Source organism: Rhododendron vialii, chromosome 9a (assembly GCF_030253575.1).
Source record: "Rhododendron vialii isolate Sample 1 chromosome 9a, ASM3025357v1".
Classification (NCBI taxonomy): Eukaryota; Viridiplantae; Streptophyta; class Magnoliopsida; order Ericales; family Ericaceae; genus Rhododendron; species Rhododendron vialii.
This window is the reverse complement of record NC_080565.1, coordinates 13,767,046-13,785,269: the sequence shown is the minus strand read 5'-3', so window position 1 is coordinate 13,785,269 and position 18,224 is coordinate 13,767,046. Positions and strand designations below refer to the sequence as shown.

Here is an 18,224-nt window from a genome sequence, read left to right as displayed (position 1 = left end):
GGAAGGTTTTGTTGAAAAACACCCCACTCGCCCGATGAAACCGGTCTCTATTAAACATTTTCAAAGGGGAAACTTTCATGAATCTTTTGGAAAATAGAACTCTTTTAATAAACAAGCAAAAAGGGGAAGGGACATGAGAAGTATATCACATTGACGTGTACGTGGTGCTGCCAGTACAGAAATGGTAAGGATGATGCAGTGCATATAAGAAAAGAGAAACTTCTTGACAAACTGTCTGGACTACTGTGATCTCCTTCACGGCATACTGTAATGCCGCGCACGGCTTTGCGATATGCCGTGCGAGGTATCTGTTCTGTTATCAGGCTGTCATCAGCTCTCAGAATGTTACTTTCAACATTTTTGAGAGGCATTCGAAAATGCTCAATCGTTGGATCACTTTAGGACAGTACCATTTCATCAAGCCAAGGACGTAAAACAACTTTTAGTACGTTTAATCGCTTGAGATGGTCAAGAAAACCTTGTTTATAAAACAGAATATGACTTGTAGATATGGTCTTATTCTGAAAACACTGATAACTGATTCCTCAACAACAAAAACAGGCCTTATGAATGATAGCTTTGATTCAGACAGTTTAAACAAGAAAATAGTAGCTAATGAAAGGCCGTGCGCTTAAACACACTACGCCGCGCAACGCATCGAAATGCCGCCCGACGTGGTGCCTTCAGAACCGTGGCTGCTTTATTTTCTTAAAATAATTTTTAAGTCAAAACTCAACCAAATGGGGTTAAGCCTGATAGAAGAAAAAGTTCCCTCAAGGTCACGACGACTAACCCAAAGAAACTTGGATTTTACCTTTGATCTTGAGCTTGGACGAGGACGGATGATGGTGGATGGGCACCGGGACGATCAGTGAGAAAGAGAGGTGTGGATGTGCATGATAGATGGGTATACTCGGTAGTTGGCACCTTAAAGTGAGTTAAGGACTCACTTTTAATGGTGAGGAGAAAAATAAGGGACTTTGAGAAAGAAAGAGCCTAGAGAATGTTTTTGGAGTAACTTTCTCAAGACTTGGAAAGTGAAGAGTGGGTGTGAAAGCATGATAAGAGAGAAAGAGGGTTCAAGGCCCCTTTCCCTTGAGTGGAATGGTGTATTTATAGGTAAGAGCCAAGGATTTTGAATTCAAATGGTGGAGGTATTTTCTGGGCAGGCAAGAAGTGCTTTTTCGCTTAGCCAACTTGTAGCTGTGGCTCAAGTGGGCGTGGCCGATAGCTAGCTGAGCCAGTCAGAACTTTATCCAAAATGCCGTGCGGTTAACCTCATGACCTCGTGTGACATAATGAATTCTATTATGTCGTGCGGTGTAGAAGTATTCCGCGCGGTATTCTATGTCTAGTCTAGGGCTTTTGGACTTTTGGCCTGGGCTTTGAGGTTTGGACTGAAGGAGTCCTTTGTCCAAGCTCTCAAATGTATTGTTTCCTTTATTTCATCATCGGGATGTTCAAAAACCCTTCGAGGTCTGGATTGGGGTGTCTACAAGCAGTTTGTAGTAGTAGTAATCACACTGTAATCTGTTCTGTTCGTTTTATTTTGAAGTTGGAGAATGAATTGGAAAGCAAGTTGTTTTGAATTGATCAAGGTATCTTGTTCTTCTTTGGGTTGTCAAATTTCTAGTGAATCGTTGTGCCGTTTCAATACTTCTAGAAAGAAAAATCCTTTTTGTTGAGGTAATTGAACCGACATCATAATCATCTGATTAAGTTTGGCTTTTATAAGTTGAATCTGAAAAGGATAATTACAAGTCTTTTCTGACAGGCTTGTACACAATCATATTTCTGAAGTAGCCAAAAATTCAAGCCAAATAGTTTCTACACACAGAGTAAGGAAAAGGTACAAGTTGGCTGATAATGGGAAAATGGGTCTTTATGTACTGATGGGGTTTTTATGTACAATAATTCGATAACTACACCCATTTTACACACCTAAATACACATCCACACACATAAGTGTGTGGGCTCCACACACACACTACACACTCTAGTATGTGTGGAGCCCACACACTTGTGCATGTAAGTGTGTAAAATGAGTGTGGTTATAGAAGGACTCTTTTATGTAACTATTCAAACTTTGGCCCCCTATAGTTGACTCTTGCAAAGTCAACCCTGGTAACCAAAAGCAACGAAAAGGTCTGATTTTTCCAAGTTTAGTACTTGTTTGCTGATGTTACACTATTTTATTGGTTTGGAGGAAATGAGGGATTTTACACAGCCGGTGTAAGAATTTATTCTCTTAACCAAAGAAAATCCTCATTCAAGAGGATGAAAGCAACCATAGCCCTAAAAGTCAATAATTTCCACCTTGACAACAATCCTTGAATCAAAGAAGGTTGACTTCATCATATTTTTCCATTCTTTATGCCAATAATACCCTCAAGTCTCTAATCCTACTGAAGCAAATCCAAACCAAAAGTTCTACTTTTGGTTCATTTTTTTTGCATTAGTGGAAAAAAGGAGATAAATCGAGTTTTTTTTTTTTGGGGTTCATTTTTCTTGTCCTTTTAAACGTATGCTTTTGTCATCAACAAATGATGAGGAAAGTGTGCTTAAGGCTAGGAGCAAAACTTTGTTTTCCCTATATTATATACATCAGATGGGGATTAGCAGAAAATTAGTGAGTTAACAACTAAAACGAGTTCGATGTCTCTCCATAAACTCGAACCCTGTATCTCCCTCTTGAAAGTTAAGGGTATAAACAAATGGGTTAGGAGTCACATCTTTGTAAGGAGCAAAACTTGATTTTGTGAAAATGTGAAAATTACCAAGGTAGTTGAGAATGAGAAGAACTAGTATAGCGGTGTAACCATTCTCCCTAAATTTTTGGTAATTTTATTTTGATATTTTTGTTCGTCTTTTATGAATTTTGGTTAGATCCACTGAATATTTTTTAGATCAATCATTCGTATTGATGAGAGGAGTCTAAAAGTAAAGAAATTATAACTGAAAGAAGAAAAAAAAAAGGTTACAAAAGACGAATAATACTAGCTAATTTTATATGAATTTTTTTCAATTTTTGTCCACATTTTTGAATGATTGGTCATATAGAGCTATATTTATTGAATACTACATAATCTTTTAGGGGCCCAAGACGAACGCCTTTGCTCATGGCAGGTACTATTTAGGCGTATGATATGCATTTTTTTTTCCTCATTAGTTACACATTTTTATGGCATAAATTATGCATTTTTTATTTTTTTTTATGAAGTAACGAATAGGAGTGTGCCATAAACTCCAAAATAGTTACGCACTTTTTTCCTTTTCAGTGTTAGTAAAGCATTTTTGTCCTCGCAAATGTCATCAAATTTTTAGAAAAACAGACTATCATTTTCCATTTACTACACATACTAAAATAATACTGGTTTATGTCAACATTACAAAACCTTGAATAAAAAGGTGCTACAAGGGAGGTCTCTGCAATTGTCAGAAACCTCAGGGTAGGTGAGTGAAATTTACCCTATAAAAATTCACGTCATCATTTTTTCCACTCTATTATTCCACATTCCAAAATCAAGGGCGTTGCTATTCGCAGCCCTTTATTTTCTCTCATAGCCTACTACATTTCGGTAAATGGTTGTTGAAAATCATACATAACATTTCGGTAAATAGCTGTTGGAAACAAAATTATATTTCAGTAACTACATGTCAAAAATATGTTCAACTTTCGGTAAACAACTGCCGAACATACATTTTTGGTAAATAGCTGTTGAAAAATATATTGTATTTCGATAATTGGATGCTGAAAATATATCTCAATTTCGGTAACTAATTGTCGAGTATAATCGGAAATTTTTAACGGATTATTGGAGAAAATAAAGGACTGCGAATAGCAGCGCCCCAGAACCAATTAAAAAGCCCAAACCCAAGTCTCAGCCCAAACCAAAAGGCCACCCAAAACATTCGGTGACCTCATTGAAATTTCTATATCATTATGGGTAGAAAACACAAACGTGTCATTGTTGAAGGGGTTGTTGACTCTCTTCTGGTATGTCAATCAATATGTCATATCTCTCTCTCTCTCTCTCTCTCTCTCTCTCTCTCTCTCGGATTTTTGAAACCCCGATTAACCTCTGTCTGCTGTCGGATGTTTTGGTAAGTAGATGCATGCAAGTTACGACGGTGTCGATTTTTTTTTTGTTAGTTGATGCATGCAAGTTATGCGGGTGTTGATTTTTTTTATTTATTTTAATGTTTGGATCAAAGTTCTAAAATTGGCAGATGCACATTTGGCCTCAACCGTATACCCAAAATGATTCATAGCCCGCGTTTGTTTTACTGATTGATGATCTTTATTCCTTTGTTGCTTTTTTTGCTAATGTTTATTACTTTTTCTTTGAATAATGATTGCATTTGCAGTTGTTAATACTTCCTGTTTACCAGTTCAGAGTGATGAACTGCATTCGTTTTGAAAGTTATATCTTGAAGAAATTGACTAATTCTAACATATATCAGACATCACAGTGGTTGTGACCTCAGTTATAAGCTTTCTTACATATTTAATTGGGCCTTCTAGTGGACGGTGGGGTTGATCCTCTTGATTAGTTGCCTCGGGGCCAGACACTGAACTGAGTTATCAAAAAGCTAAAGTTAAAAGGTTTCTTATAACTCAGATTATAGTAACACATAAGAACATTTGCATGAAGAATATGTAAGCAAATGTGAGAATGGTAATGGTTAAAGAGATGTTAATTATGCAAGCACTAGCAGAGTACAATAATCTTGACTATCAAAGCTTATTTAGTAATTTTGTAGCTACAAGTGGGGCATGCCTTAGTGAGATTTTGTTGGAGGTCATTCAATTCTTCTAAAGATTGTTGCTTTGTGTTTTTCTTGTTGATAATTGAACTTTGTTGAAATATGAACCAACAAGATAACTATATTCTTTTCAATTATCATGATGATTGTTCTTATGATGCGGATTTATCTTTATGAATACGGCTGCGGAAATGTGAAGGGAAGCATCTTAGATGATGTTTTCTTAGGGCCCCAAAACGCTGAGGGTCGGCCCTGGCTAGAGGCAATGGTTAAACCGGGTGAAGAGTTCCCTTTTTCGGAGAGTTCTCCTCAGTTCTTCAAAGTATTTGTACCTGATCAATCCTCCCAAGAAGTGGTAAAATCTACTCCCCTTCTCTATACAGAGGATTATTCATCTCCATAGCCTTGATTATGGTGTGTTTGAAGTCCTATTTTGAATCTTTGATGGTTCTATAATATCCTTTGGGCCAAATAAATGGGAGAATGATTGAACGTTTTGTTTGGTTGGCCGCTTTCTGAAATTCTTAAGTTTTCAGGAAAGCCAGTGTGTATTTTCTGTATTTTCACTGCTGTTTCCTCAAAATTGATACTCCCTCCATTCCAAAATAATTGTCCATATTTAACTATTTTTGAATTTTTTAAAAATTGATTACAGAATAGTGAATCAAATGAATTTCAGTCTTTTCTATTAATGTTTCCATTATTATGGAAGTTTGTAAACATAAAAATATATTGACGAAAATCCTGTCATTGTCATAGTATTATTTCGATTTGGTTTTCGAAAACACAGCATTTCTATTCTCTGCAGTGTTATTAAAAGTGTTTTATCAAAAATTCTGTCATTTTCATGATATATTATTAGGAATTGTTTTTGGAAAAGACAGCATATCTATTCTCTGCAGTGTAATGCCACTCCCAAGTTTCTTCTCTTTCTTCGGTTATATTTGTTTCTTATTGAGTGTAGGGATAAAAAAAAGTGATCTTTTTGGACGATTAACTCATTCCTTGCTATTTTTTCATAGCAAATCCCGCCTGAATTTTTGAAGTATTTCAATGGAGTTTTACCTTACAAATCTACAATTACAAATATGGAGGGAAGATCATGGAAGGTAGAATTGAACGAGGTCAATGACTCTTTGTATTTCCACGAAGGTTGGCATCAATTTGTGCTGGATAACTCGCTAGAATTTGGAGATTTTCTCGTTTTCTACTACGGTGTCAATGCGAATTTTTATGTCAAAATATATGGCAAGAATGGTTGTCTAAAGGAGCCAAATCCTCCGACTAGTGATATTCACAGAGCAATTTCACTTCCGCAAGAGAATCAAACTGTTGAGAATAGTAAGTTTCTCTGGATATGCAAATGCACAAGCAGGGTTGGTGTTTGTGACTATAAATGGGGCCCAATTGCTACTACTATTAAGTAGATTATTAACGCGGAAAATAAGGTTGATCGGACGTTGGTAGACAGATGATTAGATTCCTGTCTGTCTTGAAAAACTTTAACGGCTAGTATAAGTTTGAGAATTAAATGATGTCCAATTATGTGGCTACTTATGTTCGATCAATCTGATTTCTTTGCATTGGTTATACCTTGTTGAGGAGCCTAACAGAATGAACGGTTCCAATCTGATTATGGGGCTTGAGGATGGACTGATTTGCAGTCACAGCAGCGCTGCTGCTGCTGCCCCCAAGTCATGGCACCAACCCGGATATGCAGAATGCAACATGTGGAACAACTGCATCGAACTAAACATGTGTTAAACAATGCAGGGAAATCTAAACGGCTGTCATGCATAGTAAGTAGCGACCAAATTGCTGACAATAATTTATGCTCCAGAAGACCTTCAGGGCTTCAAAAGAAAGGCAGGGCTCTTAAGGAAGCTGATAAATTCACGTCCAAATTTCCGTTCTTCAAAATTCTCATGGGTTCTACATATGTGACTCGTGGACCTGTGGTAAGTTATGAACCCTGTATTTTCATAGAGCAAAAAGGCATATAGCCATATATGCTATTACACTTCCTGATGTTTGTAGTCGATTCCCTCCCCCATGTTAGATTTTTCAACACGAGAATGTGTTATTTTCCCATGAAAAATCTGTTTAGGCTGTGCTTGGATCTTGGAGATGAAGAGTTTTCTGGCCACGTCGAATTGGCACCGCTGTAATAGATACAATCTGCAAAGTTATGCAGAGCAGGATCAACTTATGACTTCACATTGAAGATATTTGTCTGCCAATTCTTTATTGGAATAATGCTATGAGCCTATGACATTTTGAGGTCCTCTCTTTTCAAATTATAATACCAACCACTGAAGCTTGATGTTTTGGAAATCTCAATATTAAAAGTACCACTTCCACGCTAATATGGATGATTTTTTGCATAAAATTTTAATCATTTTGCTTTTGACTAGTATCATGGGCACGGTGCCTATTGAGATGCCCTAGTCAATAAACGTGGGCAACTTATAAAGCATGGACACCTCACCTATGTCTTACACAACTCTCTCCAGACACGTATCCTACACTCGAAACAAAAATGTCGGGTCTTTTCTCCATTTTTTCTATTTGGATAATCAGTGACACTAGAGAACAAGGCTCAGGACACACCAGTTGCTAGGACACTCTCGGTGTACGTCGTTGGTGTGAAAGGAAATTGTAAGCTCCTATAAAAGCTTATAAAATTGTGTGTTTGAAAGTGATGGATAATTAGTTGATTATAAAGACAGATGTGAACTAGGAATTGATCTTTGTTGGAGCACTTTGATGCAACTACAAATCTAATGATGTAATTCCATATATGAATAGTCATATAGATTGTCTCTATTGTGATTAGAACATACTTCTTTGTCATCATTTACATTTAAACATTTAGGCTCTATTTGTTTGGGCGTAAAATGTTTTACCTATTTTCCGGTGTTTGGTTGTATAAAAAATGAGGAAAATATTTTACATGTTATATGTAAAATGTTTCCAGTGTTTCCTCGATCGTTAGTTCTAACCCACATTCAATGCCCTTATTCTCAGCTCTCTCTCTCTCTCTCTCTCTCTCTCTCTGAAAATATTTTTCATGTGCCAACCAAACAAGACAAAATAAAAGTTTGAAGTTTGTATTCTGAAAAAACATTTTACATTGAAACGAACGGAGCCCTGGTATGTAATAGAAATACACCAATACATCTTCTTAACGCATACCCAACATGTCTTGTCCTTTATTTTTCTTTTTTTAATTACGTGTAATATCAAGTGTTGGCATGTCTACGTCGGTGCAATACCAAGTTTCAACCATATTGGAAAGAGCCGAACAAGAAGATGCCTTACTATATGGACCTTCTACATTTTGCAGAATGTACCAGCGAGCTTTGTCAGCAGTGTCATGCAACAGGATAGACAGAGTGCAACACTTGTTGTTTCAAATAAGTCGTGGTCTGTGGGTTTGTGCAGAGGTCGAAGACATGTACGCATGATCACTCATGGTTGGCCCATCTTTTCCCGAGAAAACGCACTAAAAGTAGGCGATGTTTGTGTATTTGAACTTGTTGAGAGAGAGGATTTTGTTCTGAAAGTTTCTGTTTTTAGATGTCTGGATTGAGTGATTCTTTGTAGGTGCAATGTTAAACTATTTCTGACGCTGAAATAATAATTTAAGCTTCATTCATAAAGAAGAAACCCAGGAAGGGGTAGTTTGCATGGAATATCTCTATGTGTTTCACATATTTAATCTTTGCCTTAAGTTTTTGAAGTACCTAGCTAGAACTGTAATTCATGCAGATGAAGTATCAGGGTATTCTCTTTTGCAATTTAGATGTTCATATATGCTTCCCTTGTTCCCACTTTCAATGAGGATATGGTAGGTGCATGTCATCTCCTTGTGTTTGCTCCGTGGATACAACTTGGGTTGCAAAAGAAAAGAGCCAAATTTTGACATTTTTGCGTGCATTTTTTATTATTATTATTAAGATTTTAGCGAGCGGAACTGGCCTAGGTTTGAATTAAGCTCGAGCTTGTTCATGAACTTTTAACAAGTCAAAAATATCATCCATCTTTGTTTTCAATAACTGCTTGTGCTTCAATGACCATCCATAAGTAGGTTAGGATCAAGAATAGAGAGAACACAACACAAGGAATATATAATTGCTTAAGTCTGAGGATACATTAGTGAAAGCCTCCTCTTTTATAGAGTGAAGAGAGGCCTGGAAGGTTCCCAAATACATCATGACTACTACTATTACATATGGGATACATCATCATGGCATCTTAAAAACTACTATTACACATGGGATGCATCATCATGGCATCTTGAAAAGCTAGACTAATAATTTCACATACGAACACTACGGCTGAGTTCGTTTTGGGCTTTTTAAATCGGGTTTCGGGTAAAAAGCCCATAACCCGTATTCAGTCCCAAATTCAAAACCGGGTTTCATGATGGAAAATCTCGGAACCACACTCAAACATTTTCTCCTCTCTCGCCTTTAATCTACGATTAGACGCATAGACTGTAAACCCTATCTTCCACCCGTTTTGAAATCTTACAGCAACCAAACCCTATATTCAACCTCTTTTCTCTTCAATTTCTGCAGAGGATGCAGACCGAATCTCACGCCTCTCTCTCTCTCTCTCACCCACCGACTTTACTCATCTGTAACTGTGCCGAAGAAGCCATCTCTTTAACACTCAACCACTCGCACAGATCTCAACCTTGTCTTCTCTCTGCACAAAGCTCTCTATACGATTAGTCACATCCATCATTCAAGTAGATTTGCAAATCTCATACCTATACCAGGTATTCTTTATCTTCAAGCAAACAAGCCCCTTTCTCTATAAAATGGCCCCAATCCGTGCTGGTAAAAGCCATAAGCGATCGAAGAAGAACACCGCGGAGAAGGTTGGGGCAAACGTTGTGAGGTGCGGAAGATGGGTTCTCCGACAAACGAAAATTCGAAAAGCTAGAGGTATTCAATTGACAATGCATGTGGTAGTTTGATTTTAATTTATAAACTTGAACAATTTGTAAAAGTGTTTTCTGATTTGAAGCTATGAATAATTTCTTCTGATATTGAAAAACCCTAACATCCAAGAATCAATCAATTCAGAGAGAGAGAGAATCTTGAGTTTCGTATTCTGTTTTCCTTGATCTGTTCCAGATCCGATTACATGCTATATATGAAAATACACCAAACTCAGTTGTGTTTTTTTTTTTTTTTTTGGGTCAAACGGCCAAACTCATAACTGACTAATCACCACAACACCACTAACTAATCATTAACCACCTTCTAAACAGACGTGAAAACTCTAACCAATTTCTGACTTTAATGCCCTTGCTTGTTTCTATGTAGCCCAAATTTTTTCTCCAAAGACGCCTCCAAGACAAGTTCCAAGTCAGGTTTCAGTCAAGAAGAAGAAGCATTCATCTTCTCCCTTCCCTTCAGAACAGTCGTGCACCGGCGAGAATAGCATACCAGTGGTATATGACTCTTACTTGTTAACTATATGACTCTTACTTGTTAACCCGGAATAAGTGTTTGTTGTGTGCTTTCGGTTTTTTTTTTTTTTTGCTTTTTACATTATTGGAAATTATCTATGTCATCTATTTTAAGGTTTAAGGTCAAGCCAAGGTTAAAGTGATATGTGGAATATGTTATTAGTTTTGGATCCGCTAAAATCAAAATGGACCTCCACCTTTTTTTAAAAGAAGTCAACACTATTTTTATTGCTCTCTTTCATTACTGTGTGGCAAAACAGTAGTAGGGGAGACCTTTTTCTATTTTGCTTCAAACTAGACTATAGAGAATCTTAGTGGTAACTAATGTGTCATGTTCTGTATACCCTTTTGTTGCTTGAACTAGGGTAGAATGGCTGATGATTTGTCGGATATTGGGATGTGGGGGTACTCCACTGTGGAGACTTTCATAAATATAATGCTTGATGAGGTGAAGAAAGAGGGACAAACTAGTAGCAAGAAAGATAGAAACTTTACGGCTAGGCAGTGGACATCCATTGAGGGAGAGATGACAGTGAGGTTGAGGAGGAGGGGATATACTACGAAAAAATTGCAGGGCAAATTTGCGCGTTTGAAGAAGGCATATAAGGCATTTCTGGAACTAAAAGTCAAGCAAACAGGGCTAGGATGGGATGAGGCTACTGGAACAGTCACAATGTCAGACACTGATTGACAACTTTACCTTCAGGTACCTTCACATTAGGCAACCCAATCAACAACAAATTTTCAAATTCTACAATCTGTTTTTTAACTTTAGGCCCTTTTGATTTCTCAACTTATAGGCACACCCTGATGCTAAGCCTTTCCGAACCAAAGGACTTGAACATTATAACCTTCTTGCTGAATTGTTGGGCAACACTATGGCGACTGGAGCATATGCGCCAGATTCAACTGTAGGGCCCATAACGACGGATGATGAGGATGAGATGGAGGCACTCATGCATAGGATGAGGAAAGGGAAAGGGCTGCAAGGTGATACCTCTTCAGGTTCTAAGGGCAAAAGAAAGTCAGATGATGGGCAAAGTTGTGGTAGGAGTCATCCTAGCAAGATGGTTAGGAAGGAGCATGCATATGAGCAAATAGCATTGTGTCAGAAAGCTAAAGGAAAGTGGTACCAAACTGTTAAGATCCAAAACACTGAACAAGTTGTTCCAAAGTCCGAACCTTCGGCCATTGAGATACTAAACTCATTCAAGCCGTTTGTCGAACCAACTCAGTTTCTTAAGGCTTTCAACAGGCTTGCTGAGAACCTACAACTTAGGAAATCATTTGTTCAATTGGATCCTGACATGAGGCGCTTTTGGGTCGAAACCCTTGAGTAGTGGTTGTTGCTTGACTAGGCAGTTGGAAGTCTTGTGTACCAGTTGGAAGTTTGTTGTAGGTTGAAGTTTCTGTTGGTTGTTGTTTTAAGTTTTAGTTGGATGTCATCTGTTGTAGGCTTCTTATGTTTGCCTCTTTGTTTGTGCTATTATCCAGTTTTTATGTTTTAGGTAGTAAGAAGGATGCCACAAACTATGTTAGTCCCTTTTCATTCAAAGAAGTGGTTAGGTCAGTTGCTTTCTTGTTGTAGGAAAATGCCAATAGCATGGTGATTTTGTCATTTCTTCCTCGTATGACTTGATGAATTCCAGTTGGTTATTAATGCTCTACTAGTACTTGTGTGTTGAATGCTTCTTTTTTGTGTGAAAAATGGATATCCCTTGTCATATTTGTAAAATCCTGAGAGAGGCAAATAATTAGCATTGTATTCAGTTTCAGTTTTTGTCCATTGTCCAAACTTGATTAAAATGTGCATTATCAAAGAAACTGAGCTATAGACTTTGAATTCACCTGATGTAGTTAAATGGCTCACATGACTCACCAAGTAAGAGAAACTGCATATTAAATTTCAGTTGCATAATTATAAGCTCAGTATTTCAAGTGTTGAATACTGATAGGTGCAGACATTACTCTGACCCATCTGATGCTTATCAAAAAATAAAATTTTTTAATCTGTATGCTGGCCCATGTGAGTGTATGAGTTACAATAGGAAGGATATCTTGACTGGGCTGCTATGATTTTTTAATCGTCAAGAGAGAAAAAATAATCAAGAGAGAAAAAGCATGATGGTTAAGGCAGTCCCAAGTTTCCTAATTTGATTGGAGATGGAATAATGTATGATTTCAGGGCCAAGGCTGCTTCCATAAGTATATACATGTATTCTACCATAGTGAAATATGTGACAGATGATAGAAACTTTTTCCATTTACCATTTTATATTCTTGTAAGCCTTCATAAAAAGTCTTTCACCTGATGTTATACTTAAGTTTCATTTTTTGGAAACATGTTTCAGTTTTGATTCTTGATCAGGAAAGTTTTTGTGGTCCTGTTTCTAGCCTGCAGTTTTGTTGGAAAACTTAGGTTGTACTCGTAAAGAATCCACTGGTATGTTGTCATCACATGGTGCATCATGGCAATACCAATACGAGCAGGGAAGTAGTAGTAGTGATGGTGATGACATGATGATAATGGACATGCTTTCGTCTTCGGACGACGAAAGGCAACCACAACGCAATGCCCCCTTCACTGGGCAAGAATATGTAACACATTTATTGAATGGGCATCAAGATACCATACAAGATGTCTTGCGTGTAGATGCCCCAACGTTTAGGTCATTGGTTGCTGAGTTGGTACTTAGAGGCAACCTTAAATGGGATCATATGCATTTATCTGTGGAAGAGTCATTGGCCATATTCTTATACATTTGTGGGCAAAGCGGAAGGCATAGAACTGTTGCAGATCATTTCCAACATTCCACAGACACCATATGCCGACACTTCAAGTACATGAGGCGTGCCCTTTGTACGTTAGCTCCATTCATAATTCGACCGCCTGATTTGAATGTTACCCCTCTTGAAATTATCAATGATCAAAGATTCTATCCGTGGTTTAAGGTAATTGTACAGTCCAATAGTAGTTAAATACATGTATTCCTATACGACACCTTTGTAATTATGTCAACTGTTACAGGACTGTATCGGTGCCATAGATGGGACACACATCGAAGCTTGGGTGCCTACCACACAAGAAACAGCATATCGTGGAAGGAAGGCTACCAAAACTCAAAATGTGATGGCAGCATGTTGCATTAGTGTATAATTGATGAGGCATTAGTGTATTCTGTTTCTTGCCACATCAAGAATAGGTTAATTGATGGAGATGACTGACATCTGTCATCTTTAAAATAATCCGATAGCTCACACACAAAAAAACAGACAGCATCAAGCTTCTAAAATCTAAATAAGCTCCAAGGAAAAAAAAGTGAAATATGGGCCAAAAGGATGGAAGGATGTGATTAGATATATTTTTAAAGCAAACAAGCCAAGATAACAAACTGGGATAGTGTTTTAAGAACGGCTTGATATTTTGAAAGCCAGGACAAAATTAGACATCATCACTTGGACAACGCTTCAATATGATATAAATCCCAATCGTCACACAAACAAATAAGTTGGAGATCCCCTAAAAGCAACTACAGTTCATGAAATTCGAAACTAGTCTAGCAAGTGAGTTTTGGTAACCTTCCTTCCACGATATGCTGTTTCTTGTGTGGTAGGCACCCAAGCTTCGATGTGTGTCCCATCTATGGCACCGATACAGTCCTATAACAATTGACATAATTACAAAGGTGTCGTATAGGAATACATGTATTTAACTACTATTGGACTGTACAATTACCTTAAACCACGGATAGAATCTTTGATCATTGATAATTTCAGGAGGGGTAACATTCAAATCAGGCGGTCGAATTATGAATGGAGCTAACGTACAAAGGGCACACCTCATGTACTTGAAGTGTCGGCATATGGTGTCTGTGGAATGATGGAAACGATCTGCAATAGTTCTATGCCTTCCGCTTTGCCCACAAATGTATAAGAATATGGCCAATGACTCTTCCACAGATAAATGCATATGATCCCATTTAAGGTTGCCTCTAAGTACCAACTCAGCAACCATTGACCTAAACGTTGGGGCATCTACACGCAAGACATCTTGTATGGTATCTTGATGCCCATTCAATAAATGTGTTACATATTCTTGCCCAGTGAAGGGGGCATTGCGTTGTGGTTGCCTTTCGTCGTCCGAAGACGAAAGCATGTCCATTATCATCATGTCATCACCATCACTACTACTACTTCCCTGCTCGTATTGGTATTGCCATGATGCACCATGTGATGACGACATACCAGTGGATTCTTTACGAGTACAACCTAAGTTTTCCAACAAAACTGCAGGCTAAAAACAGGACCACAAAAACTTTCCTGATCAAGAATCAAAACTGAAACATGTTTCCAAAAAATGAAACTTAAGTATAACATCAGGTGAAAGACTTTTTATGAAGGCTTACAAGAATATAAAATGGTAAATGGAAAAAGTTTCTATCATCTGTCACATATTTCACTATGGTAGAATACATGTATATACTTATGGAAGCAGCCTTGGCCCTGAAATCATACATTATTCCATCTCCAATCAAATTAGGAAACTTGGGACTGCCTTAACCACCATGCTTTTTCTCTCTTGATTATTCTTTTTCTCTCTTGACGATTAAAAAATCATAGCAGCCCAGTTAAGATATCCTTCCTATTGTAACTCATACACTCACATGGGCCAGCATACAGATTAAAAAATTTTATTTTTTGATAAGCATCAGATGGGTCAGAGTAATGTCTGCACCTATCAGTATTCAACACTTGAAATACTGAGCTTATAATTATGCAACTGAAATTTAATATGCAGTTTCTCTTACTTGGTGAGTCATGTGAGCCATTTAACTACATCAGGTGAATTCAAAGTCTATAGCTCAGTTTCTTTGATAATGCACATTTTAATCAAGTTTGGACAATGGACAAAAACTGAAACTGAATACAATGCTAATTATTTGCCTCTCTCAGGATTTTACAAATATGACAAGGGATATCCATTTTTCACACAAAAAAGAAGCATTCAACACACAAGTACTAGTAGAGCATTAATAACCAACTGGAATTCATCAAGTCATACGAGGAAGAAATGACAAAATCACCATGCTATTGGCATTTTCCTACAACAAGAAAGCGACTGACCTAACCACTTCTTTGAATGAAAAGGGACTAACATAGTTTGTGGCATCCTTCTTACTACCTAAAACATAAAAACTGGATAATAGCACAAACAAAGAGGCAAACATAAGAAGCCTACAACAGACGACATCCAACTAAAACTTAAAACAACAACCAACAGAAACTTCAACCTACAACAAACTTCCAACTGGTACACAAGACTTCCAACTGCCTAGTCAAGCAACAACCACTACTCAAGGGTTTCGACCCAAAAGCGCCTCATGTCAGGATCCAATTGAACAAATGATTTCCTAAGTTGTAGGTTCTCGGCAAGCCTGTTGAAAGCCTTAAGAAACTGAGTTGGTTCGACAAATGGCTTGAATGAGTTTAGTATCTCAATGGCCGAAGGTTCGGACTTTGGATCAACTTGTTCAGTGTTTTGAATCTTAGCAGTTTGGTACCACTCTCCTTTAGCTTTCTTACAGAATGCTATTTGCTCATATGCATGCTCCTTCCTAACCATCTTGCTAGGATGACTCCTACCACAACTTTGCCCATCATCTGACTTTCTTTTGCCCTTAGAACCTGAAGAGGTATCACCTTGCAGCCCTTTCCCTTTCCTCATCCTATGCATGAGTGCCTCCATCTCATCCTCATCATCCGTCGTTATGGGCCCTACAGTTGAATCTGGCGCATATGCTCCAGTCGCCATAGTGTTGCCCAACAATTCAGCAAGAAGGTTATAATGTTCAAGTCCTTTGGTTCGGAAAGGCTTAGCATCAGGGTGTGCCTATAAGTTGAGAAATCAAAAGGGCCTAAAGTTAAAAAACAGATTGTAGAATTTGAAAATTTGTTGTTGATTGGGTTGCCTAATGTGAAGGTACCTGAAGGTAAAGTTGCCAATCAGTGTCTGACATTGTGACTGTTCCAGTAGCCTCATCCCATCCTAGCCCTGTTTGCTTGACTTTTAGTGCCACAAATGCCTTATATGCCTTCTTCAAACGCGCAAATTTGCCCTGCAATTTTTTCGTAGTATATCCCCTCCTCCTCAACCTCACTGTCATCTCTCCCTCAATGGATGTCCACTGCCTAGCCGTCAAGTTTCTATCTTTGTTGCTACTAGTTTGTCCCTCTTTCTTCACCTCATCAAGCATTATATTTATGAAAGTCTCCACAGTGGAGTACCCCCACATCCCAATATCCGACAAATCATCAGCCATTCTACCCTAGTTCAAGCAACAAAAGGGTATACAGAACATGACACGTTAGTTACCACTAAGATTCTCTATAGTCTAGTTTGAAGCAAAGTAGAAAAAGGTCTCCCCTACTACTGTTTTGCCACACAGTAATGAAAGAGAGCAATAAAAATAGTGTTGACTTCTTTTAAAAAAAGGTGAAGGTCCATTTTGATTTTAGCGGATCCAAAACTAATAACATATTCCACATATCACTTTAACCTTGGCTTGACCTTAAACCTTAAAATAGATGACATAGACAATTTCCAATAATGTAAAAAGCAAAAAAAAAAAAAAAACCGAAAGCACACAACAGACACTTATTCCGAGTTAACAAGTAAGAGTCATATACCACTGGTATGCTATTCTCGCCGGTGCACGACTGTTCTGAAGGGAAGGGAGAAGATGAATGCTTCTTCTTCTTGACTGAAACCTGACTTGGAACTTGTCTTGGAGGCGTCTTTGGAGAAAAAATTTGGGCTACATAGAAACAAGCAAGGGCATTAAAGTCAGAAATTGGTTAGAGTTTTCACGTCTATTTAGAAGGTGGTTAGTGATTAGTTAGTGGTGTTGTGGTGATTAGTCAGTTATGAGTTTGGCCGTTTGACCCAAAAAAAAACCAACTGAGTTTGGTGTATTTTCATATATAGCTTGTAATCGGATCTGGAAAAGATCAAGGAAAACAGAATACGAAACTCAAGATTCTCTCTCTCTGAATTGAATGATTCTTGAATGTTAGGGTTTTTCAATATCAAAAGAAATTATTCATAGCTTCAAATCAGAAAACACTTTTACAAATTGTTCAAGTTTATAAATTAAAATCAAACTACCACATGCATTGTCAATTGAATACCTCTAGCTTTTCAAATTTTCGTCTGTCGGAGAACCCATCTTCCGCACCTCACAACGTTTGCCCCAACCTTCTCCGTGGTGTTCTTCTTCGATCGCTTATGGCTTTTACCAGCACGGATTGGGGCCATTTTATAGAGAAAGGGGCTTGTTTGCTTGAAGATAAAGAAGACCTAGTATAGGTATGAGATTTGCAAATCTACTTGAATGATGGGTGTGACTAATCGTATAGAGAGCTTTGTGCAGAGAGAAGACAAGGTTGAGATCTGTGCGAGTGGTTGAGTGTTAAAGAGATGGCTTCTTCGGCACAGTTACAGATGAGTAAAGTCGGTGGGTGAGAGAGAGAGAGAGAGAGAGAGAGGCGTGAGATTCGGTCTGCATCCTCTGCAAAAATTGAAGGGAAAAGAGGTTGAATATAGGGTTTGGTTGCTGTAAGATTTCAAAACGGGTGGAAGATAGGGTTTACAATCGGTGCGTCTAATCGTAGATTAAAGGCAAGAGAGGAAAAAATGTTTGAGTGTGGTTCCGAAATTTTCCATCATGAAACCCGGTTTTGAATTTGGGACCGAATACGGGTTATGGGCTTTTTACCCGAAACCCGATTTAAAAAGCCCAAAACGAACTCAGCCATAGCGTCTGTATGTGAAATTATTAGTATACTTTGATATCACTTTGGTTTATATTGAATGAAACCTAAAACCTTACCGTCAAAAAGGAAAGAACCTGACCCATAACTAATAGTGTCACTCTTTTATCTTCCTCTCCCCACATTCATAAATTTTCCGTCA

General features: G+C 37.9%; 3 protein-coding genes across 8 annotated transcripts; 2 read left to right on the top strand and 1 right to left on the bottom strand.

Annotated features, from left to right (window-relative positions):
* The first annotated feature begins 3,890 nt into the window (after window positions 1-3,890).
* On the top strand, window positions 3,891-8,464 carry LOC131301282 (putative B3 domain-containing protein Os03g0621600). 6 transcript variants are annotated; one of them, XM_058327477.1, is made up of 5 exons: window positions 3,891-3,997; window positions 4,967-5,122; window positions 5,790-6,108; window positions 6,541-6,725; window positions 8,114-8,464. In XM_058327477.1, the coding sequence occupies exons 1-5, from the start codon at window positions 3,944-3,946 to the stop codon at window positions 8,357-8,359; spliced, it is 960 nt and encodes a 319-aa protein (XP_058183460.1). In that variant the 5' UTR covers window positions 3,891-3,943; the 3' UTR covers window positions 8,360-8,464. The 6 variants fall into 6 exon arrangements, with proteins under 6 accessions (XP_058183460.1, XP_058183458.1, XP_058183463.1 ...); XM_058327475.1 differs by having other exon boundaries at window positions 3,953-4,104; XM_058327480.1 differs by lacking the exon at window positions 8,114-8,464 and adding an exon at window positions 6,875-7,007 and having other exon boundaries at window positions 3,953-4,104.
* An 896-nt stretch (window positions 8,465-9,360) lies between these two features.
* Window positions 9,361-10,943, top strand: LOC131299637 (uncharacterized). Its single transcript, XM_058325221.1, has 3 exons — window positions 9,361-9,722; window positions 10,107-10,234; window positions 10,617-10,943. Exons 1-3 carry the CDS (start codon window positions 9,596-9,598, stop codon window positions 10,941-10,943), a joined length of 582 nt encoding a protein of 193 aa, XP_058181204.1. The 5' UTR covers window positions 9,361-9,595.
* Window positions 10,944-15,021: 4,078 nt separating this feature from the next.
* Window positions 15,022-17,777, bottom strand: LOC131301281 (uncharacterized). The gene is made up of 4 exons (XM_058327474.1): window positions 17,441-17,777; window positions 16,940-17,067; window positions 16,237-16,578; window positions 15,022-16,142 (listed from the first exon to the last, which is right to left on the bottom strand). Exons 3-4 carry the CDS (start codon window positions 16,570-16,572, stop codon window positions 15,603-15,605), a joined length of 876 nt encoding a protein of 291 aa, XP_058183457.1. The 5' UTR covers window positions 16,573-16,578; window positions 16,940-17,067; window positions 17,441-17,777; the 3' UTR covers window positions 15,022-15,602.
* Window positions 17,778-18,224: the final 447 nt, after the last annotated feature.

What these genes read in the sequence shown, in the direction of transcription:
- LOC131301282 (XM_058327475.1), top strand. Translation starts at nt 4,000, where the DNA reads ATGTCAATCAATATGTCATATCTCTCTCTCTCTCTCTCTCTCTCTCTC. An exon ending in GAATCAAACTGTTGAGAATA is followed by an intron (nt 6,109 to 6,540) that starts GTAAGTTTCTCT and finishes TAAACAATGCAG; the next exon opens with GGAAATCTAAACGGCTGTCA. An exon ending in ATGTGACTCGTGGACCTGTG is followed by an intron (nt 6,726 to 8,113) that starts GTAAGTTATGAA and finishes TACATTTTGCAG; the next exon opens with AATGTACCAGCGAGCTTTGT.
- LOC131299637 (XM_058325221.1), top strand. Translation starts at nt 9,596, where the DNA reads ATGGCCCCAATCCGTGCTGGTAAAAGCCATAAGCGATCGAAGAAGAAC. An exon ending in GAAAATTCGAAAAGCTAGAG is followed by an intron (nt 9,723 to 10,106) that starts GTATTCAATTGA and finishes GTTTCTATGTAG; the next exon opens with CCCAAATTTTTTCTCCAAAG. An exon ending in GCGAGAATAGCATACCAGTG is followed by an intron (nt 10,235 to 10,616) that starts GTATATGACTCT and finishes TGCTTGAACTAG; the next exon opens with GGTAGAATGGCTGATGATTT.
- LOC131301281 (XM_058327474.1), bottom strand. Translation starts at nt 16,572, where the DNA reads ATGGCTGATGATTTGTCGGATATTGGGATGTGGGGGTACTCCACTGTG. An exon ending in ATTGGCAACTTTACCTTCAG is followed by an intron (nt 16,143 to 16,236) that starts GTACCTTCACAT and finishes CTCAACTTATAG; the next exon opens with GCACACCCTGATGCTAAGCC.